The 25,062-nt window shown below is 36.8% G+C and overlaps 1 protein-coding gene across 2 annotated transcripts in view; it reads right to left on the bottom strand.

Moving 5' to 3' along the window:
- The window catches only part of LOC128229645 (potassium voltage-gated channel protein Shaw-like), a 40,591-nt gene extending 18,379 nt beyond the window's left edge, over nt 1-22,212 (bottom strand). The window contains exon 1 of one of the 2 annotated variants that reach the window (XM_052941414.1): nt 21,316-22,212. In XM_052941414.1, the coding sequence (XP_052797374.1) occupies nt 21,316-21,396 (81 nt within the window). In that variant the 5' untranslated portion in view covers nt 21,397-22,212. Of the gene's footprint in view, nt 1-7,159; nt 8,184-21,315 lie in introns of those variants that run through there. The other variant, XM_052941415.1, reaches the window with a different exon arrangement.
- Nucleotides 22,213-25,062: the final 2,850 nt, after the last annotated feature.

Genomic DNA, 25,062 nt, shown 5'->3' with positions numbered 1-25,062 from the left:
TCAAGTGGTTATTGAATACGGTCCCAAAGAACATGATCGGTGAATGATTAGATAGAACAACCAATTACATTGATCTACATTGGATCCATAACTTCGGATATTCATAATCCACCAGGGAACCCACATCAGGCGAGTGGTATTAATATCATTTCAAAAAACCTCTACTATATGCCTAACTCGTGCGCAACACAAAATGTCAAATTACCACAAATGCATCATTGGCTAATTTTGGTATATAATGATTTTGTGAATTGTCATTCAATGTTAAAGGGACTAGACACCAGATGATACCATCAAAAAAAAAAATTGTCAAAACTTTTGTGTATTGCTACAAGTCTAAATTTACTGGGTTTGTTTACGACGAACATCCCAGAAAATTAAAAAATAAATAAATAGCGTCCGTATATATGTATATATTAATCACGTGACTTTCACATGCTTCATATAGACACTTTACACTAAGAAACTATTATGCGCTATTTTTAAACGGATGAAGGCAGCTGAGACAGCGACAAAATATTCTTTTATATCTCGTAAAATGATGTATTATCGACATCATGCTAGCTCGTATTGATAATTATCGGCCTGATTTGGGGAAATACTTTAATTGACAACTTTGGGGACATATGGTGTCTAGTCCCTTTAAGATGGCAACGTATGTTACCCAAAACATGATTTTTTTTAGGATTTTTTTTTTAAAAAGTCTATGGTCGATCAGTATATAATATTTTTGTTTGTCTTTTATAAGTACTTATATACTCTCCTAAATTTGGTTCAACTAACTTTTGAATACAATCATGAAAACGGTGGTTAAAAATCCATAGATTTCAAAACATGTGATATATCATTAAACCGGAGGTATTGCATGTCCGTTGGTGATTTTAAGAGGTATTGCATGTCCGTTGGTGATTTTAAGAGGTATTGCCTGTCCGTTGGTGATGCATTGCCTGTCCGTTGGTGATTTTAAGAGGTATTACATGTCCGGTGGTGATTTTAAGAGGTATTGTATGTCCGTTGGTGATTTTAAGAGGTATTACCAGTCCGTTGATGATTTTAAGAGGTATTGCATGTCCGTTGGTGATTTTAAGAGGTATTGCCTGTCCGTTGGTGATGCATTGCCTGTCCGTTGGTGATTTTAACAAGTATTACATGTCCGGTGGTGATTTTAAGAGGTATTGTATGTCCGTTGGTGATGCATTGCCTGTCCGTTGGTGATTTTAACAAGTATTACATGTCCGGTGGTGATTTTAAGAGGTATTGCCTGTCCGTTGGTGATTTTAAGAGGTATTACATGTCCGGTGGTGATTTTAAGAGGTATTGTATGTCCGTTGGTGATTTTAAGAGGTATTACCAGTCCGTTGATGATTTTAAGAGGTATTGCATGTCCGTTGGTGATTTTAAGAGGTATTGCATGTCCGTTGGTGATGCATTGCCTGTCCGTTGGTGATTTTAACAGGTATTACATGTCCGGTGGTGATTTTAAGAGGTATTACCTGTCCGTTGGTGATTTTAAGAGGTATTGCATGTCCGTTGGTGATTTTAAGAGGTATTGCATGTCCGTTGGTGATGCATTGCCTGTCCGTTGGTGATTTTAACAGGTATTGTATGTCCGTTGGTGATTTTAAGAGGTATTACCTGTCCGTTGGTGATTTTAAGAGGTATTGCATGTCCGTTGGTGATTTTAAGAGGTATTGCATGTCCGTTGGTGATTTTAAGAGGTATTGCATGTCCGTTGGTGATTTTAAGAGGTATTACCTGTCCGTTGGTGATTTTAAGAGGTATTGTATGTCCGTTGGTGATTTTAAGAGGTATTGCATGTCCGTTGGTGATGCATTGCCTGTCCGTTGGTGATTTTAAGAGGTATTTTATGTACGGTGGTGATTTTAAGAGGTATTGTATGTCCGTTGGTGATTTTAAGAGGTATTACCTGTCAGTTGGTGATTTTAAGAGGTATTGCATGTCCGTTGGTGATTTCAAGAGGTATTACATGTCCGGTGGTGATTTCAAGAGGTATGACATGTTCGTTGTTATTGTAATGTATTCCATGTCCGTTGTTGATCCTACAAGGTATTCCATGTCCGTTTATGATATTCACGTGTGACATATCCGTCGGTGACCTTTAGAGGTATAACAAGTCTGGTGGTGATCTTAAGAGGTATTACATGTGCAATGGTAACCTATAAAGGTAAAACATGTCCGGTGGTGATCTTATGAGGTATTACATGTCCATTGGTGGTCTTAAGATGTAATACATGTCCGGTGGTGATCTTTGGACTATTACATGTCAGGTGGTGATTTTAAAACTATTACCTTTCCGGTGGTGATCTTTGGACTATGACATGCCAGGTGGTGATCTTAAGACTATTACATATCCGGTGTTGATCTGAAGACTATAACATGTCCGCTGTTGATCTTAAAACTATAACATGTCCGGTGGTGATCTTAAGACTATTACATGTCCGGTGGTGATCTTAAAACTATTACATATCCGGTGGTGATCTTAAAACTATAACATGTCCGGTGGTAATCTTAAAACTATAACATGTCCGTTGTTGATCTGAAAACTATAATATGTCCGGTGGTGATCTTAAGACTATTACATATCCGGTGGTGATCTTAAAACTATAACATGTCCGTTGTTGATCTGAAAACTATAATATGTCCGGTGGTGATCTTAAAACTATAACATGTCCGGTGGTAATCTTAAAACTATAACATGTCCGCTGTTGATCTTAAAACTATAACATGTCCGCTGTTGATCTTAAAACTATAACATGTCCGGTGGTGATCTTAAAACTATAACATGTCCGCTGTTGATCTTAAAACTATAACATGTCCGCTGTTGATCTTAAAACTATAACATGTCCGGTGGTGATCTTAAAACTATTACATGTCCGGTGGTGATCTTAAAACTATTACATGTCCGGTGGTGATCTTAAAACTATTACATATCCGGTGGTGATCTTAAGATTATTACATATCCGGTGGTGATCTTAAGACTATTACATGTCCGGTGGTGATCTTAAGACTATTACATATCCGGTGGTGATCTTAAGACTATTACATATCCGGTGGTGATCTTAAGACTATTACATGTCCGGTGGTGATCTTTAGACTATTACATATCCGGTGGTGATCTTTAGACTATTACATATCCGGTGGTGATCTTAAGACTATTACATATCCGGTGGTGATCTTAAGACTATTACATATCCGGTGGTGATCTTAAGACTATTACATATCCGGTGGTGATCTTAAGACTATTACATATCCGGTGGTGATCTTAAGACTCTTAAGACTATTAAATATCCGGTGGTGATCTTAAAACTATTACATATCCGGTGGTGATCTTTAGACTATTACATATCTGGTGGTGATCTTAAGACAATTACATATCCGGTGGTGATCTTAAGACTATTACATATCCGGTGGTGATCTTAAGACTATTACATATCCGGTGGTGATCTTAAGACTCTTAAGACTATTAAATATCCGATGGTGATCTTAAGACTGTTACGTGTCCGGTGGTGATCTTAAGACTATTACATATCCGGTGGTGATCTTAAGACTATTACATTTCCGGTGGTGATCTTAAGACTATTACATATCCGGTGATGATCTTAAGACTATTACATATCCGGTGGTGATCTTAAAACTATTACATGTCCGGTGGTGATCTTAAAACTATTACATGTCCGGTGGTGATCTTAAGACTATTACATATCCGGTGATGATCTTAAGACTATTACATGTCCGGTGGTGATCTTAAAACTATTACATGTCCGGTGGTGATCTTAAGACTATTACATGTCCGGTGGTGATCTTAAGACTATTACATGTCCGGTGGTGATCTTAAAACTATTACATGTCCGGTGGTAATCTTAAAACTATTACATATCCGGTGGTGATCTTAAGACTATTACATGTCCGGTGGTGATCTTAAGACTATTACATGTCCGGTGGTGATCTTAAAACTATTACATGTCCGGTGGTGATCTTAAAACAATTACATATCCGGTGGTGATCTTAAGATTATTACATATCCGGTGGTGATCTTAAGACTATTACATGTCCGGTGGTGATCTTAAAACTATTACATGTCCGGTGGTGATCTTAAGACTATTACATGTCCGGTGGTGATCTTAAGACTATTACATATCCGGTGGTGATCTTAAAACTATTACATGTCCGGTGGTGATCTTAAGACTATTACATATCCGGTGGTGATCTTAAAACTATTACATATCCGGTGATGATCTTAAGACTATTACATATCCGGTGGTGATCTTAAATCTATTACATGTCCGGTGGTGATCTTAAGACTATTACATGTCCGGTGGTGATCTTAAAACTATTACATGTCCGGTGGTGATCTTAAGACTATTACATGTCCGGTGGTGATCTTAAATCTATTACATGTCCGGTGGTGATCTTAAGACTATTACATGTCCGGTGGTGATCTTAAGACTATTACATGTCCGGTGGTGATCTTAAAACAATTACATATCCGGTGGTGATCTTAAATTTATTACATGTCCGGTGGTGATCTTAAGACTATTACATGTCCGGTGGTGATCTTAAATCTATTACATATCCGGTGATGATCTTAAGACTATTACATGTCCGGTGGTGATCTTAAATCTATTACATGTCCGGTGGTGATCTTAAGACTATTACATGTCCGGTGGTGATCTTAAAACTATTACATGTCCGGTGGTGATCTTAAGACTATTACATGTCCGGTGGTGATCTTAAGACTATTACAAATCCGGTGGTGATCTTAAGACTATTACATGTCCGGTGGTGATCTTAAAACTATTACATGTCCGGTGGTGATCTTAAGACTATTACATATCCGATGGTGATCTTAAGACTATTACATGTCCGGTGGTGATCTTAAAACTATTACATGTCCGGTGGTGATCTTAAGACTATTACATATCCGGTGATGATCTTAAGACTATAACATGTCCGCTGTTGATCTTAAGACTATTACATATCCGATGGTGATCTTAAAACTATAACATATCCGGTGGTGATCTTAAATCTATTACATGTCCGGTGGTGATCTTAAGACTATTACATATCCGGTGGTGATCTTAAGACTATTACATTTCCGGTGGTGATCTTAAGACTATTACATATCCGGTGATGATCTTAAGACTATTACATATCCGGTGGTGATCTTAAAACTATTACATATCCGGTGGTGATCTTTAGACTATTACATATCCGGTGGTGATCTTAAGACTATTACATATCCGGTGGTGATCTTAAGACTATTACATTTCCGGTGGTGATCTTAAGACTATTACATATCCGGTGGTGATCTTAAGACTATTACATATCCGGTGGTGATCTTAAAACTATTACATGTCCGGTGGTGATCTTAAGACTATTACATATCCGGTGGTGATCTTAAGACTATTACATATCCGGTGGTGATCTTAAGACTATTACATATCCGGTGGTGATCTTAAAACTATTACATATCCGGTGGTGATCTTAAGACTATTACATGTCCGGTGGTGATCTTTAGACTATTACATATCCGGTGGTGATCTTAAGACTATTACATATCCGGTGGTGATCTTAAAACTATTACATATCCGGTGGTGATCTTAAGGCTATTACATATCCGGTGGTGATCTTAAGACTATTACATTTCCGGTGGTGATCTTAAGACTCTTTAGACTATTACATTTCCGGTGGTGATCTTAAGACTCTTAAGACTATTACATTTCCGGTGGTGATCTTAAGACTATTTCATGACCGGTGGTGGTCTTATGACTATTACATTTCCGGTGGTGATCTGAAGACTTTTATATTTCCGGTGGTGATCTTAAGACTATTTCATGTTCGGTGGTGATCTTATGACTATTACATTTCCGGTGGTGATCTTAAGACTTTTACATTTCCGGTGGTGATCTTAAGACTTGATTGCCTGTTTCTTTATATACAATATTCTTTGGTGTACAATTATTTAAAGAGTAATACTCTTACGATTATCGAATACAGCAAAACGTATAAACCCAGAAATTCAAGAACATTCAAGAAGAAACACACAAGAGGCTGGAAAATTCGGAACTGCCGTACAATTAAGGGTAATTAAGCGAGACGTAATGCAGGAAATTCCCCCACCCACAACCGCCAATTTTATATCAGAACACACTCTGCAATACACTGTTTGCTGTAAGAAGGCCAAAATCTGATTCAGGTCTGAGAATACTTTGCATTTCGATCCGTAAAACGTGCACGATCGTAATGCATCGAAACGCGTTCCAGTAAAATGTATGACTGCTATTTCTAACATATCCTATACATTTATGAATCAAGCGCGTAGCTTAATTATTTTATACTCTTAAAAAGCAAATAGATTTTACTTTTGTTTTGACTTTGTTAATCCTAATTATGCTTGGACACCCTGTAGACGAATGGTCAATCGGAGACAAGACTCAGTTTCCCGCCCGAATTTCCTACAATCTAATTGAAAAAACAAACAAGTATGCTATAAATTGGACCACGAAAATGGTACGTTTTAAATTCCTTTGTTTCCTGGAATATATGCTAAATTTCTAAGCGTATCGTATATGTTCTGAAGATGAACACTCTGATTAAGTTTCGAAATAATAAGTAAAACAATATTTCAAATAGACTGAACATTAACAAATTGCTAAGGACTCATGAAAAACAACAACAAAAACAACAACAACAACAACAACAACAATAACAACAGCAGCAGCAACAACAGCAGCATCAACAACAACAGCAGCAGCAGCAACAACAACAACAAATCTATTCATTATCATCCTCATAAAACGCTTCAGTAGTGCCATCATGATAATCTTAACAATCAGGCAAAGATCATTACCAAAACTAGTTGCAACGTAGAACAGTGTAAAAATGTTTACTACGAGCAGCGGAAGCACTCCGGAAAGTGGCACGGAACAATGCAATTTTTCAACACATTTTTATCAAACTTGACCGGAATGTATGACACTTTTTGATACCAATTAATTTTCAAGCATGAAGGATTCAAGTATACAGTAGTTGTTATTCCTTGACAAAAGAATATATACATTTACTGACAACTGACATCCAGTGGGATGAAGTCCTCTTCTGAACTCCGTTTTCTGATAATAATTTAATCCTAGCTTACCCCACTTTCCATGTTCCGGAATAGAATGACCTTTGACCTGTGGTGTTGGACACCCATCAGTTGGCCCAGGCCGCCAGGAACCGGAACTTACATGTCACACCAACGCCTTAAACACCGAGTGTGCTCACTCACACTAATGTACTTAGTCCTAGTCGTAACTCACATATGTCACACTTTCTCATTTATGTGTTTGTTTGATTACTCACAATTATTTACTTATTTCTAGTCGTAACTCTTATATGTCACATTTCTTCATGTATCTGTGTGCGTGTGATTACTCACACTAATGTGTACTGAATTCTAGTCGTAACTTACATATATCACACTTCCTCGTATGTGTGTGTATAAATCACACCTAATTTCCGCACATATCACACTTCCTCATATATATGCGTGTGTGAAAACTTACACTTTTTAACTTATTTCTAGTCGTAACCCTTATATGTCACACTTCCTCATATGTGTGTGTGATAACTCTCACATAAGAACCGATTCCTGGACGTTACTTTCATATGTCACACTTCCTCATGTATGTGTGTGTAAGATAACTCACACTTATTCACTTATTCCTTACCGTAACTGACTTAAGTCACACTTCCTCATAAGTGTGTGATCATTCACACTTGCATATACTGATACCTAATTATCACTCACACATCTGTCACACTTTCTACAATGAATTGCAAATGTACAATTTATTGCGTTTTAAAATGCTTGAAAACCTATCATTAATTCGCTTACTTTACCTAGAATGTCTTTTATACAATGGTATTTCTCTATTCGTATTCAAGGTTTTTATTTCAATTTACAGGTAAGTATTCTTAATGTATCAGTTAGAAACTCATTCCGAAAATATTAAGAATCAGTTTGCGGGTTGAGCAGTTACATTGATGCAAGCATCCTGTCGTGCATATTCATATCTCTCTTAATCCAAGATTTTATCATCAAGTTTCAACGTAATATCCGACACTAAAGATAATGACTTTATCAGCCACTAATCCCCTGGAAACATTCACACGAACAACAATGATACTGGACTGGTACATCCCTGAAAACAACAACACCCCGAGTGGGATTCCCAGATGGTGATATATTGAAAAAGCATTCAGAGATATGCAAAAACAATTGTTTTCTGGAAACTATGATCTATATAGAGCTCAATTCTAGCGGCCTGCAAATCCCGCATAGGATATATTGTCTGATGCCTAAAGTGTCTACAATTACATATAATGCTTTATTTTATGAACTTTGGTAATATAAGTTAACATTAGCCGGCGCTTCTATATGGATAAGTGAGTGAAATGCAATTCTTGTGTATTGCATAATGGATTATGCATTCATAACTGATTGCCTGGCAGTAGTATATGGTGGCTGATTTCTGTCATTTCGTATATTCGCAGCGAAAGGGCAAACATGTGAAAAAGTGCCGGATATTTATTTCTCTTTTTAATTAATTCTAATTGGCGAATTTCCACCTCGCAATTTTGCGCATTTTCAAACCGGCACTTGACGCATTTTCACTCTGCGATCTGGCACATTTTCACCAAACCACATGGAGCAATCTCCATTTTCAACCCGCCACTTGGCGCATTTTCAAACCATCCACTTGTATTTTCAACCAGCCATTTGGCGCATTTTCAACCCGCTACTTGGCACATTTTTTCCCCGGCATTTGGCACATTTTAACAACCCAACTTGGCACATTTTCACCATCCACTTAGCGCATGTTCACTATTCCATTTGACGCTTTTTCACCCTACTACTTGGCGCATTTATACCCCTCCAGTTGGCGCATTTTAAACCCACCACTTGACGCATTTTAAACCTGCCAAATGGTGCATTTTCTATCCGTCATTTGGCGCATTTTTACCCCGCCAAATGGCGCATTTTTACCCCACCATTTGGCACATTTTCACAACCCAACTTGGCACATTTTCACCCCACCACTCAGCGCATTTTCACTCCGCCATTTGTCACATTTTCACAACCCAACTTGGCATATTTTCACCCCACCACTGACAAATGGTGCATTGGTCCACCCTGCCACTTTGCGCGTTTTCGCCCTGCCACTTGACACATTTTTACCCTGCAACTTTGCGCATTTCCACCATGCCACATGGCGCATTTTCACCGAGTCACTTGGCGCATTTTCACTCAGCCACTTGGCGCATTTTTATCACGCCAATTAGCGCATTTTGACCATTACACTTGGCGCATTTTCATCACGCCAATTAGAGCATTTTCACCATGCCACTTGGCGCATTTTTACACCTCCTTTCGGCGTATTTTTCACCAAGCCATTTGGCGCATTTTCGCCCACTAACTGGCGTTTTTCTCATATTTTCGCCTTATGATTATTTCGCATTATCGCTCTACACTCATTTTCGCGAAAAATCCGGAATGGCAGAAATCAACCACCATAGTATTATGAAAGGTTACATGTTCTTTATCCTCTTATTCCCACTCTACAATCAGCAATATCTCACAAACCATCAATTTGACAATCATGCACAACCTTTTGTTTACAAACATGAGTACAATGCGAGCAAAATAAGAAACTTAAACCATCGAAACAACCTTTAAAGGGTGTCTGCCAAGGCTTAAAGCTGCACTATCACAGATTGAACGTTTTGACAACTTTTTTTTATTTTTTGTCTTGGAACGAGCAGTTTTTTTGCGTAAATATCTGAAAACCAGTGAAAAAAGACTGATGACAAAAGATCAGATCGCAGATGTTCATATTTCCTCTCCAAAATTGATGTTTTATGCATTTTCCTCAAACTGTTAGTAACGGTTTAAGCCACAAAACATAAAATTTGGAATGGAAATATGAAAATCTGCGATCTGATCTTTTGTGAACAGTATTTCATTACTTGTTTGCAGATAATTACGCAAAAAATTGCTGATTCCAAGACAAAAAATAAAAAAGTTGGAAAAACGGTCAATCTGTGAGAGTGCAGCTTTAAGGTGTTTTTAATGTAAGATCAAATTTATTGACGTCGCGTGGAACGTCAGTTTGGAATAGGTTTCAATGTTGTACCATGGAGGGTCACGTGATCATAATGGACAAGCCAACATTATTATTGTAAAATAATACTATAAAATATGTTTGATAAAATCAACAGCAACAACAACAACAACCTTTATGAACAAATGTTAAATAAAAAAGAAATATCAAAATACAAAAAACAACAACATATACATCATACCGTTAATACAAACCTTTGTACATGTATAATGGGCATTGAATAACTTTTCTTGCATACCGGACGTGTGTTTCCGGTTATGTGACCAGTGCTGGAAAACCCCGTCTTACACCCCCATATAAGATGAGTCACGCGCAACAACGCGCCTCTTGTTATTTCTTTTCTTGTATGTTTTATGACAAGTATATTATGCCACTTCAATAAAGCGCAATCAAATATATAAGTATGCAAGAATTTTAATTAAAATTGAAAATAAATAAACGTAAAAACGCGAGAGGAACTATAGTGATTTAAAATTACTGCGCTTTAATGACGTCAGTAAACAACTTCGCACACGCTTTTTGGTGAAATGAACAAAAGTGCGTTTTTAGATATGCAAGAAAAAATAACAATCATGTTTTTCCGGCCCGGATAAAAATTCCGACCCGAATGTACAGGAAACACATGAAAGATACTTATAGTCCCCAAACACATAGGCTACGTTTTTTTATAGCTTTGTTTACGAACCGTTAAACCCGATTCATCAAAGCTCAAAATATAAGTTTCGGAGGATGTTTTGTATATTGAAAATAATCTGATTTTTAATAAATGGATAAAGTTGAAAATCCAATGACAATTCATTACATATATCAGTATGAATGATACAATGTAGAAACTGTACGTAACCCAATTAGGCAATAATCATGGCCATATAATTGTCTTATTACCTCCCTTTTCTTCAATTAAAATAATTTAGGTTTAAATTGAAATATTTTATGAAAATAACAGTGTTAGTATGATTCTTTTTTTTTTCATTTGTTTTTTAAACGAATAACTTCTTAGTTAAAAATTGAAAATTATTAGCCGACGCCCTTCTTTAGTCGCCGATTATATTTAATATTACTTTAGAAATATTCGAACTAAGGGACTAGTTCATAAATTGCAGAACAATGCTTTCAATATTTTCCACGTTGCATGATAGAATATGAAGTTTAGTATGTTTTAAAAAAATAACACTTTAATTAATAATAAAACCTTAAATTATAATAGCCCTGCTTATCATTTTGAAAGTTTTGGTTTTAAATACCAACTCAATCATAACAACTCGGCCATCTCCGGCAAGCTTTGAGATAGATACAGGCCGAGGTGTTCCGATTGATACCAACTTCCGCCCAAATAGATGAAGGTTACACGGTACTATTATAATATCCTTTGTTTGTAAACCTCCTACGCAGTAATCTCCCTTGTTTGTATAATAAAGCAATATGGCATGCTTGGCATGAAGAAAGTCACGTGATATGTAAAGTTCATAGTGACGATGTTAGTGTTAAATTTAGACTTTACTTACGGATTTGTGCCATGTTTGTTAATAATTGATAGCATATAGTTATCTGATCGTCTGTATGTTAATCCGTCCGACCCCACGGTGTCCGATCAATATCTGAAGAACGCTTGGGCCCAGTGTTCTCAAGCTTTATAGACAGGTTGGTCATGACTAGCTGATAAAGCCGCTTGATTTTGAGATGCCCAAATCAGCTGTTTATGAGACAAAAAAGAAGGTAAAAACTGTCTATCTGTGAGAGGGCAGGTTTAAATGTTGACTGTTGTATGTTCAGCCAACTTTACAGACCCGTTCATGACGTAAATGCAAGCCCAGCTAACCAGCCGACAATAACAACCTCTTCAGACGATTAGTGCAAACCGATTCTTTTTCGTTTCTGGTAAATAATCCCCAACCATTTGAACAAGCGTTGTTTACCATTGAGCGATGGAGTACATACAACTTAATTTATGGATTGTGCCATATTATTATGAGTTCTAATATATTATATATCTTGAATACTTTTGATAAAATTAAGAATCATGACTTCGTCAAATAACATAATGCTTATAATTCACAAGCGCATTTATTTTCATTTTACTTTTTTTACATTTTAAATGTTCGCCACTTAAAAGACTGAGCTCTATGAAGTTGAACATACGGCAATCTAAACATTCGAATTTAAAGCTTTATGCAATATTCTGATCTTAGCAAATGTTGCTATTCTCATGAATGTCGCCAACGATGTAATATTATGAATGTCACGAATGTCGGAAATATTATGAATGCCGCGAATGTCGGGAATATTATGAATGTCACGATTGTCGGGAATATTATGAATGTCGCGAATGTCGGGAATATTATGAATGTCCAGACTGTCCGGATGTAATGAATGTCGCGAATGTCGGGAATATAATGAATGTCACGAATGTCGAAAATATAATGAATTTCGGGAATATTATGAATGTAACGAATGTCAGGAATATTATGAATGTAGCGTATGTCGGGAATATTATGAATGCCGGGAATATTATGAATGTCGCGAAAGCCGTGACTGTCGGGATATTGTAAAGGTCGGGAGAGTATCGTGAATGCCGAGAATATTGTGAAGGTTGGTGGAGTATCGCGAATGTCGGAAATATTGGAAATGTCGCTCATGTTGTGAATGTTATGAATGTCGCGAATGTGAGGAATGCCCTGAACGATATGAACGCTGCTCGAAACATACACACAGGACGTCGCCAATGTCTTTTGTACCTACATCTAAATGCCGATTGGTGTATGTTCAACCAACTTCATACAGTATTTGCAATCCAAGCTAACCAACCAACAATAACAACCTCTTAAGACGATTGGTGCAGACCGATTCATCTTCATTTCTAATAAATAATCCGCAACCCTTTGAACAAGCGCTTTTTATCATTGAGATTCACGCGGGGGAGTTTATACAACTGAATTTATGGATTGCGCCATATTATTATGATTTTTTGAAATGAGCTTCCAGACGAATGCTGCATGATGCAGACGAGAATGATCTCATTTCCTGGCGCGTGCTCCTCCTGTTCGGGATAAACGATCGGTGATACAGTGATACTTAAGGCGACTATAGATTACTTGCTAGATTTTTACCCCCGCCCACCCCCTCTTTTTCCCACCGCCCCTAAATTTTTATTGACCCCAATTAAAATGTTGAACTCGGGTCTTTATTTGCGTATCAGTTCGATACTGTCCGGAACATCATTTAATCATACCTATAGTGTCGATGTATAACATTCACATGTAAAACAGGACACTTGCTACGATCTTGTTCGTGATTCGTCTAGAAACTCATGGTCACTGTCTCTTTTGCAATAAAAAAGAGCATGAACAAATTTTCAACGGTTGAACAGTCATCTATAGAATTATAAATTACAAAATTAAATTTCAACCCCGACCCCATTTATTCAACATTTTGGATTGAGACCTAACAATTAATCTATTTTGGCCTTACTTTATATATTTCGTGGCCGTTAACTATATAAAGAAGAGCATCGTCGCATACCCACGCCTGTGGCGGATCCGTGGTCTAGTGGTAAATTGACTGTCAATTCGCAGGTTCGATCCCCCAACCGCGCCACTAAAACAATATTATCGACTTCCGGGATTGACGTTAAATTGGGGTCACGTATGCACGTAAATGAACCAGGGTAGCTCTTGCCAGGGTAACATACTGACTGCGCACTATTCTCCAAAAAAACTTATAGGTCTAACACTCTTTTCGAAGCATTCGCCGAATGGGTTTGCCCGAGTGCCACGCCGCCCCCCCCCACCCCCCAGGTCCGGGGGTATACCGGGGATAGCCGGGCAAATGGACCGCGTTTTTACCTTCCAGGTGACCCGGCAGTGCTGGGTGAATGCGTTTGGTTTTTGTCTTTGCACCCAAAATAGCGGGGAATGGGCATTACCTAGGATCCCTGGGATGCGGGGGCATTTGGCGGGGATTTTACTAGCAGGCCGTCTCCGCAGGGTGGGGATTTTACCCGGGCTTGGCTGGACCGAAAGTCAAAGTCCCCGCTATTTCCCGGACCTGGGTGGGCGTGGTTACAATTGACTGGTACATAAGTACTGCACTATGTCTATGTGTGTACGGAAGTGAAGTGTAACGGAAGAAAAGACCGTGGTTGTCGATGATGCTAGAAGAGACGAAAACGTAAACGCTCATGTGTTGGCACCAAAAATCTATAAACACTTATATTCTGATTATTTTACACTTTGATACCGAAATTGCAGAAACAAATCAAATCAGATGCGATACTGTGATATTGTGATATTGTGATACTGTAATACTTGCCTAGGTACGTTTTGAGGCCGGTTAATTGGAGATGAAACGTATAACTTCAATAATGAATACAGAAATTACGAAATACAAAGATTACGTGTACTTGTTATGTGTCTTTAAACTTGTTGATGTTATGCTGCGATACTGTCATGCTGTTATACTTGACTAAAGACGTTTTGTGGTCGTTGATTAGGAGAGAAGAACACGTTCACTGATTATTAATACAGAAGGTCTTGTACTTGCATGCATTTCTACACATACATGTAAACGTTGCTGTTGAGTTTAAAACTCATTTGCGAAATTTGTTCAGAAAACTACACGTACAGGCAGCTACACATACAGGCAGCTACACATACAGGAAGCTACACGTACAGAAAGCTACACGTACAGGCAGCTACACATACAGGAAGCTACACGTACAGGAAGCTACACATACAGGAAGCTACACGTACAGGCAGCTACACGTACATGCAGCTACACATACAGTAAGCTACACGCACAGGAAGCTACACGTACAGGCAGCTACACATACAGTAAGCTACACGTACAGGAAGCTACACGTACAGTAAGCTACACGTACAGGAAGCTACACGTACAGTAAGCTACACGTTCAGGCAGCTACACGTACAGGTAGCTACACGTAAAGGCAACTTCATGTACTGGAAGCTACACATACAGGCAACTATACATACAGGCAGCTACACGTACAGGTAGCTACACGTACAAGAAGCTATACGAACAGGCAGCTTCACGTACAGGAAGCTACACGTACAGGAAGCTACACGTACAGGAAGCTTAACGTACAGGTAGCTACACGTACAGGAAGCTACACGCACAGGAAGCTACACGTACAGGAAACTTAACCTACAGGACGCTTAACGTTCTTTCAGCTACATGTACTTTCAGCTACACGCACAAGAAGCTATACGCACAAAAAGCTACACGTACAAGAAGCTACATCTAAAGGAAGCTACACGTATAGGCAGCTACAGGTACATAAAGCTACACGTATAGACAGCTACACGTATAGGCAGCTACACGTACCGGAAGCTATACGTACAGGTAGCTACACGTACAAGAAGCTAAACAAAGAGGCAACTACACGTACAGGAAGCTACACGTACAGGAATCTACACGTACAGGAAGCTACACGTACAGGTGAACGTTTTTTTCCTCCCGCTATCCTTCATGTTATTTTACGTGTACAATGTACACTTTCCTGGATGACGTAGTGTACGAAAAGAAGTCCACGCGTACACGTAACCGTACAAGTAATGCTTCGGAACGTCTTGGAACAAAATGAACGTATTATTATTTTTTACTTAAAATCCCTAACAGTTTATGATTTCCTGTTATGTTTTTTTTCATCGTAATATAAAACTATATCACGCCTCCAACATAAACGACGCAACGCCATTGGTCCAGGACTGGTCACGCGGTGACCCTATACTTTTCCATATTGGGTCACCAAATTTATATCTTACCAAAATGGCGTCTATTTTCCGATTCCGATAAATAAATAAAACATTTATACATGTAAACAGGTTGTCGACGCGATATATACGTTACGGGGTCGGTAATGACCGTTATTAACGTTGCTGCGTTGATTTTCACGTATAATGTCGCTCAAACAAGATATACAAGTGACGTTTTTAGCGGAGTCAAACCCCGTTAACTCGACCTCGAAGGGCCAAGCAAAAATGCCTCGAGCCTCGTAAAATTCGAGCCATGCTGGATTGTTTACCTTCAGTATATAAAGAAATTGGTCCTTTATATCCAGTTCGAGCCAACGAGGAATTCGAGCCAAGCGAGTTCTAGCCAACGGAGTTTGACTGTATAGTGTTACTCTTTTAACATCCTAGGACACACTTTTAGCATATCGGTCAGTTAGTTTAAACTTATTTATTTTACAACGATTGTGAAACGAGTTATAACAACATTATATTAATCACTCTTGTTGGCACGATTTTACGCGAGAGTGTAGTCTTGTGTTGTGGGGGAAACCGGAGTACCCGTAGGAAACCCACTTGTCCGGCTTGAAGACCACAAACCAGTTGACTGTGTTGTCAATTTTATTCCCCATATCAAAGATGTGCCCCTGGCAATTTGTCTCCAATTCTCAAGGCTCAATACGCACATATCTGTAAATAACATAGTATTATTACTGCGCAAATTTGCACATCTTACTGTAAGCAAATAACCTTAGCATAACAAGGCTTAAAAGCATTAAACGGTCGTGGACTTTGCTCCGCCAACAAACACCAAATAAATTTCGAATCAACATTTTTGCAGTGTGTGTATACCACGTGATAAATGACGTCATACATGCTACGTCGGAAGGCAAAAATTTGCTTAAAATGAAGACTTAAATCAAAGATAACTTTTCATTTACAACACCATTTTAAATGAAACAAAGGACAGTCTATGCCGCTTAAAGAGCCCCGCATTTGTTTTATTACCAAAATTTGATGAGGACATTAGTTTCATCAAACACGTCGACAAACCTGTTTCAAAAATAATGTTTTGACAGTGCTCCGTCAGACGGCCGTATTGTGAAAAGGTTTGTCGAAGTGTCTTAAGAAACTAAACTCTCGATCAAATTCAGGTAAAAGACCGAAGGTGGGGCTCCGTAAGCAGCGTAGACTGCGCTATGTTTCATTTAAAATGGTGAAGAAATAGTGCAGTTATCTTTGTTTAAAGTCTATTTTCAAATCAAAATATTGCCTTCCTATGTAGCATTTGTGACGCAATTTATCACGTGATATACACAAACTGTATATGGCATGTCAATCGACTCCACACATCAAAGATACTGTCAGCGCTTTTGAGATGGTTTTTTAAGCACGTGGATCTAACTTCTGAAGCGGCGGGCTCTTAAGCTCGCAAATTATACATACATGTACCGTTTATTTTAACAGACCAATTAAAACGTAGCTTTAAATCACACTCGCAAAAGATAGCCTTCGGAACTCCCCGGCCATTTTTTTATTATCGAAAACAGCCTCGGAGGTTTGCCGGTACACCAGTAGAAGTAGTTCGATATTTTTTAAAATTCATTTATTATATCATTAATGAAATGTAGTGTTTAAGCTTATATTTATTGATATAAATTTAAATTGATTGCCAGTGAAGTGTATTATTTCAAACATAATTAAGATTTGCAAGAGTAAAGTTATTAAGTTTAAGTGCTAAATTAACGCGATCTACTTGCATCGGACTTAAACATACCGATGTCTGAGTATGTAAACCGTCGAAATACATCCGAGGTTGTTTTCGATAAAAATGGCCGAGGAGTTCCGAATGAAGAAATAGTTGAAGCAGACTGAATGAAGCTTCGATTTAGGCGGTACAGAATGACTTCCCTTCGGTGCAAAATTCCGCTTTGTTTAACTAATTGACAACAGCAGTAATGCACATGTAATTACTAAATTAATACTCCCAACTAGATAGTTACATATCTATGGTATTGCCAATGTTCTCAGTTCTTGGTAATATACCAATCAAGTAAATGCCATCATTTATTACTGCCTTAGTCGCGGCTAGGCTAAGTTACACGCTACGTGACTTGTTTACAATCATAACTAAAGCTAGTGCATCTCACATATTGAACGTTTTGACGACTTTTTTATTTTTTGTTTTGGAACGAGCCAATTTTTGCGTAAATCCATGGAAACCAGTTATATAAGACTGCTGACATTATTAATTATTAAATTAGATCGCAGATTTTTATATTCAAGTTCAAAAATTGATTTTTTATGCATTTTTCTTAAACTGTTAGTAACGGTTTAACCCATAAAACATTAACTTTTAAACGGAAATATGAAAATCTACGATCTGATTTTTTTATCAGCAATCTTATATCATTGGTTTGCAGATATATACGCAAAAAAATGTTCTTTCCATGACAAAAAAATAAAAAAGTTATCAAAATGGTATATCTGTGAGAGTGCAGCTTTAAGCCCAGAAGTACATAGTCTCGAACCAAGTCAGTGTAATGGTATTAAGATTAAACCCAGGAATTTTTCTCACTATCGCAATGCACAAAGGAACACGAAGCTTCGTGTTCAAGAGTTTTACGAGGGGTTTGATTTAAACATATTTTATTGCATTTTTTTCTTTCAACATCGTCGGTATTTACAACAGTGATATAGAGTATACAAAAAACAAATGGGTTGGACACAAGCTCTAACAACATTAGTAACCTGTTCCCCAACGTGCGGTGTTTATAATATTATTCAAATCTGGTTACATTTCACAAAACATATCGATACTTAGATATATTAAACATGTTCCAAGTACACAAAAACAAACATTCAGTAAGTATTCCCGCTTGGCTCGATATTCGAGAGGCTAGAAGTGAAATATCGAGCCAACGGGTTTCGACTCTATTAGAAAGTGACTTATGAGGCACATCACCTTTCGTTTTTGTAATAGAGCTTTAAATCAAACTTTGCTTTTCTCGGAAATGATATACACTTGTATATATTGACGTTTCATAAAAACGAAAAATGAATGGTTATCTTAAAGGGCAAATAACTCCAATTCGGAAGTGCATACTCATTGTTACATGCCTCATTTCTTTGAATTGACACATGCCAGTGAAACAAAGCATCCCGCACCATCTCAGAACATTGGCTTCTTTCCATTTTATAACTTTTGAAGCTGAATGTTTTGTCATTTCAAATACAGGCTGAACATGCTGGATATACTTGATAATACCTTTTTGTTTACACCGCATAGTTTGTACGCCTACACCGGATCTGATGACTTTATAGAATTCATGGTGGTTACGTTCAACCATTTTTTTCTTCAAATAAACGTAACTTTTTTATGACTTTGTTTAATTTTTAGAACACATGTGGAAGTTTCTCCCTGTATTTGACGCTGCCATGTTGGGATTTTAAAGCATTCGAAATCAGTGTTATTTCGCGAGCAAGTTAGTTAATTGTCGATTGAATACAAATGTATACAGACAAACTATTTTGTAGTCTCTGACCTGAAAGGGTCAACCCGGGGTTACTCCAAACTACCAAAATATAATTATGTTGTGTGACCAGTTTTTGCGTCCCAACAGTAGAATGACCTAAATCAGCGTTTAAATATAAAAAAATTGTGGGTTTGAAATTTTCGGCAAAAACTATGGAAGTGCATGGGGTCATCATGGACTCCAGTGCTTTATTCCATGTCATCAGGTAAACTCGTGTATTTTGATAACATTTCTCTTTTAATTTCAATCATTTAATGGCGGAATTCAGTTTCGACAGACATTTTTTTTTCGAGAGTCAATATGTAAAAAACAACATTTTTAATCTTTGTGTTCGCAAAAACTAGATTTTGGATCTTGGGGTGGCCTTTTTCAAAATGCTCTAAAATCTAAATGTGTTTGCAAATAAACTTCAAATCAAGTTTTGCCTAACTCGAAAGACTAACACGTGTAAATAATGAAATTTTATAAAAATAAATATGACGTTGTTCTTGTACACCGAATGGAAAATAAATTTCGAAGTGTCAACGCTTGGAAGTAGCTCAACAGTGTTTTGTTTGTTTTCTTTAAATGCATGAAATGATAATAAAATGATGACGGATGGCTTTCCATATTACAAAAAGAGACTGCCCCCCTCCCCCGCCCCCCCCCCCAATAAAATAAAATAAAATAAAAATAAATAAAACAAAACAAAAAACTTCTTAATTATTGTTATAGTCTTGAGGTAGACTTTGCTCACAAGATAGTTACATGCTAATATGGCTTTTTTTGCCTCTTTGTTCATAATTTTAATATTTTTTTAGTATTCATTCATATACAATACCGAAACATTTTAATGATTTAATGAATGTTGGATGTATTATGTCATTTAAAAACTAGGATTGATAACTTGTTCAGACATTTTCAGAACCTACCTTTTTCTATGATGTTGAGTAGAACAACAAGTCCATTAACATCTAACGCAAGGTTTCACCTAATTTTTATCAAAACTACACATCATGAGTCTCTTCTTTAATAGGCGTTTACAATGGTGCAACACAGATAAGCAGATAATGCACTACCGATCGTCGCCGATAATCGAAAGCATCACTTCGGAATCGATCATAGCTATGTGGCTGCATATACTTAATATTGAAATAAGTCGTAAAACAACAGCACGAACTATTTTATTAAAATAAAAGGTCATCATTAAAACATGTTTGTTTGCGGTAACCCGGCCGACTCACTAAAATCAACCCGACTCAAACGTGATTTTTAGGCCTTTCGGATCTTGATTGTGTGTCAATTGCCGCAAACCCAATCTTCATATCAGTGTGTGTATACCACGTGATAAATTACGTCATAAATGCTTCGCCGGAAGTGAACATTTTACATATAAAAATATTATATCATATTATTGCATATGAAGACCACTGTTTGTTGGTATATATTTTTTTGTTAAACATCAAAAATGCGTTTGTTATAGCGTTAAAGCTGCACTCTCACAGATTTATCGTTTTTACAACTTTTTTATTTTTTGTCTTGGAAAGGGCAATTTTTTGTGTAAATATCTGCAAACCAATGATATAAGATTGCTGACAAAATCTTAGATCGTAGATTTTCATATTTCCGGTCGAAAATTAATGTTTTATGGCTTAAACCGTTACTAACGGTTTAAGATAAATGCATAAAACATCATTTTTTCAACTTAAATATAAAGATCTGCGAACTAATATTTTGTCAGCAGTCTTATATAAATGGTTTCCATGCACTTTAGCAAAAATCGGCTCGTTCCAAGATAAAAAATATAAAAATTGTCAAAACGTGCAATCTCTGAGAGTGCAGCTTTAAAAGAAACCTTTGTAATACCTGTTTCCACTTTTTGTTAGTTTTGTTCGCCTTCTTTGGATAATTGCAGGAGGCGACAGCAATGGCGGCGCTCCTTGACATTTTCCGTGCACGTGCTTTAGGGAATAACCATCTTCGCAATACATGCGGTAAGTCCGATTGGAGATTTATTTAATCCATTTAATCGCATTGTCTCTGCACACGTGAACAGTTCGAATGTGGTCCTTTAGCCAAATTTTTGCGCATCTGAGATTCGGGTTTTTTTAGACCAAAAACTTGAATGCTAAGAAACTGCTCTTTCTTCTTATGGCCTGTGGTTTTCTAGATGTTAATCGCACGCACAAGTAATTCTTACAGTTCCATAGGAACAAAGTTGAATCTTTGCAAAGCTTTTGCACATATAATGTACAAACATACAATTTAAACCGTCTGCAAGTATGTCTAGTTTTCTCTTTTGAACAGTCAACGAACTGGAAACACAAAAGCTTTCATTTAAATTAAAAAGAAAAAAAAGCGTTTACTTTTAAGCATTGAGCGATGTTTGCTCTTTCAACACTTGTCATTATAGCTATCCCAAATCGTATTTTAAACAAATCTTTGTTGGCAGTTTCATGTTCACACGTACTTTTAGAAATGATTAGGAGTGCTAAACATCAACACTGTTATTTAAAGTCACCAAAGTTTTAATATACTTTATAACCATTAATTTGCATAACACATGTCGCGTTTAAAATAGCTCCAAAACATTAAATCAATTTGTTACTGCATTCCAAGGCGCAATCTCTTGGTATCCAAGGGAAAATGAACAACCAAACTCACATTGTTATCCTGAAAAACGTATCCTTAAAACAATAAATAACGCGAGTCCTTCGTTCGCACAAAGGCTATGAACCAGCTGTCAGCGGTATTGTTTGGCACCGTCTTTTCTGACAAGACGCTTAGAACGAGTTCTACCAAAGTTGTAACAATTCCCACTGGAAAAACCTTACACCTCGCTATCCCAGCAGACTGCTACGTACGAAACGCATAAATTGTTCAAAACACAAACACTGTTGGAAATGTTATAATAAATACATTTTTCGGAACTATTTACGTCTTGTGTGGTTAACTTCAGGGGAAATGAGCTGTAATCATTTGAGGTCTTGTCTAGTCCTTTGCCAATTTTGTCGCGTATATTTTAGGTTTTACTCTTTTTTTGATGTTGGGAGTTTAAACCATTGTAAAAAATAGAATTTCAGATTTGATTGCATTTTTTTCATTCTTTTTCAAATCCAATGTTATCATTGTTGTCCTTTCGAAGTAGGTAATGAGTGCCAGTTCATGCAATACATCTAATTATATCAACATTCATACTTGATTTTCTGAACGAAAAAATGTCGTTCATTTTGCATGATCCGATCTACCTTTTGTGACCTCAGTAGGTGGAATTTCGCCAGAAAGACCTGGGTCATGCATATTAAAACACGAATTTAAAGTTCTCATTATTTTATTGCTAAACGCGAAAATCGTTGAACCAAAATCATTTCTATTACAGCTACTTATAACAGTGTGTGTATACTACGTGATAAATTACGTCATTAATGATTTGTCGGAAGGCTTACATAGCCCAGCATTCAGTCTTTAACTAACCACGTTTGATTGAGAGTTTAGTTTCTTCGACACTTCGACAAACCTTTTCACAAAATCGCCGACTGTCAAAGCATTATTTTGGAAACAGGTTTGTCGGAGTGTTTGAGGAAAGTATTGACCTAATAAAACCCCAGAAAGAAAACGAAGGCGGGGCTCTTTAAGCGGCATAGACTGCCCTTTGTTTCATTTAAAATGGTAAAGAAAAAGAAAAGACATCTTTGTTTTAAGTCATCATTCGAAGGAAAGTGTTGCCTTCCGACGTAGCATTAATCACGTAATTTATCACGTGGTATACAAACATGGAAGGAATGCACAGGAGATATATATATATATATATATATATATATATATATATATATATATATATATATATATACATATATATATATATATATATATATATATATACGGATTGATTCTTATTTTTGTGCATTCATGCAGTATGAACGCTCGGCCGGGATTTCGCAAATATAGATTCAGCTTTATTACTTTAATATCTGAGGGCGGTATTCAAGTGTAGACTTTAAGTATTGGTAACAGCTTTTAAGTATGCTTTTACCAAAACAATAATTCATGGAATGTCTCAGAAACTCAGTTCATTTATTTGATAAATGCATCATAACCACGTTTAAACAAGTTTAGCATTAAATGCTATATTTTGTCTCCTTCGGTGGTATTCAATATGCAACGGAAGTTATTCTTAGGGTCAAACGTCATTGACTTATTCACTCTATTGGTTAGTTATAAATAACAAGTAATCCGATTAGCTACATCTTTCTCAAGTCCAATTAGGACCATTATTGAAAAAGTGATCCGATTAGCTACATCGTTAGCAAGTCCAATTAGGACCATTATTGAATAAATATCGGCTTTGCCGGCTAATCAAAAATGAACGAAAAATACTGTGAAAAAAACTGCAATCCTATTGGACAAAATATAAAGTTGAACACTAATTAATTATTACATATCTCAACGCTGACATGAATCACTCGCGGGTCTATCTCTCTTGTAGAAACTACCGTCATTTAAAGATTCACTCTTACTCCCAAATAAGCAGTACCGCGATTAATACAATTGTTTTAATTTAACGAAAATGGTGAAAATATATCGAAAGAAATGGTTCTTATGAAGGATACCGTGTTTAATTTGAGAGAAAGGTTCATAAAACACGGTATTTCTACCTTATGAAACGATAGTTGATCACTGTAAATCTTTTAGGACCCACCAGCCATTTAATAGTGCGTGTTTTCAGCTATTAAATACATGTTTACAATCTCGTATCAGGAATTAAGATTTTCAATAAGTGCATTATTTAGTCAGTAGTTATAGATTTATCACTAAAAACGTTTATAATACATGTGTATGTATTGATTTTAAATACGAGTATCACTTCAAAATCAGAGGCCAATATTTTTTCCAAGATGGGATTAGAACACATGTCTTCTTGCTCGTGTCAGATGTACTAACATGAAACTTAATAACTGTTTTTAGATGACTAACATCATTGCAAAATAATAAGTGCCTAAAAAGTAAAGCAAAAAGTTAAATGTGTTTATTCTGCAATATCTTCAAGAATCTTGGCCAAGTTTCCAAGAACAAGCGTGCGTGGAACCGAAAAGACATCAATTATGTTTCCACGTGCCAAATGTGCCAATTCAAATATTTCAGTTACCAATCAAGCACTTGAAACATGGTACACAACGGACCTCTGCGTCCTAAATGAGAGGCACTAACATTTTGACCCTTATATAAACTTAAAAAGTGTTTTGCCCACTGATATAACCTTATACGTATGACATAGTCGCTCTGGTATAGTGCATGTGAAGTCACATGATCAGGGTAAGGAATCACGTGACTTCAAAGGGGTTCCCACATAGATCACCACGGGTCACAACCGATGTAAACAAATTAGTAAGTGGCGTTAATTTCTTAATATTTTTTCTGACAGAAAAGCTTTAAAAATAGTTCCTGGGCTATGCTATTCTCTGCTTCTTCACGTGTGAAATATTTTAGATTTGCTTGCATTTTAATGATTCACACCTTTGCCAAAATTCCATTTTTAGAACAATTCAACGCTGAAATTTTGGCCAAGGATTGCATCATTCAAATACAAGCAAATCAAAAATATTTCACACGTTT

The sequence above is a fragment of the Mya arenaria genome, chromosome 4, assembly GCF_026914265.1.
Source record: "Mya arenaria isolate MELC-2E11 chromosome 4, ASM2691426v1".
Taxonomy (NCBI): Eukaryota; Metazoa; Mollusca; class Bivalvia; order Myida; family Myidae; genus Mya; species Mya arenaria.
This window is presented reverse-complemented; position numbering and strand designations above follow the sequence as displayed.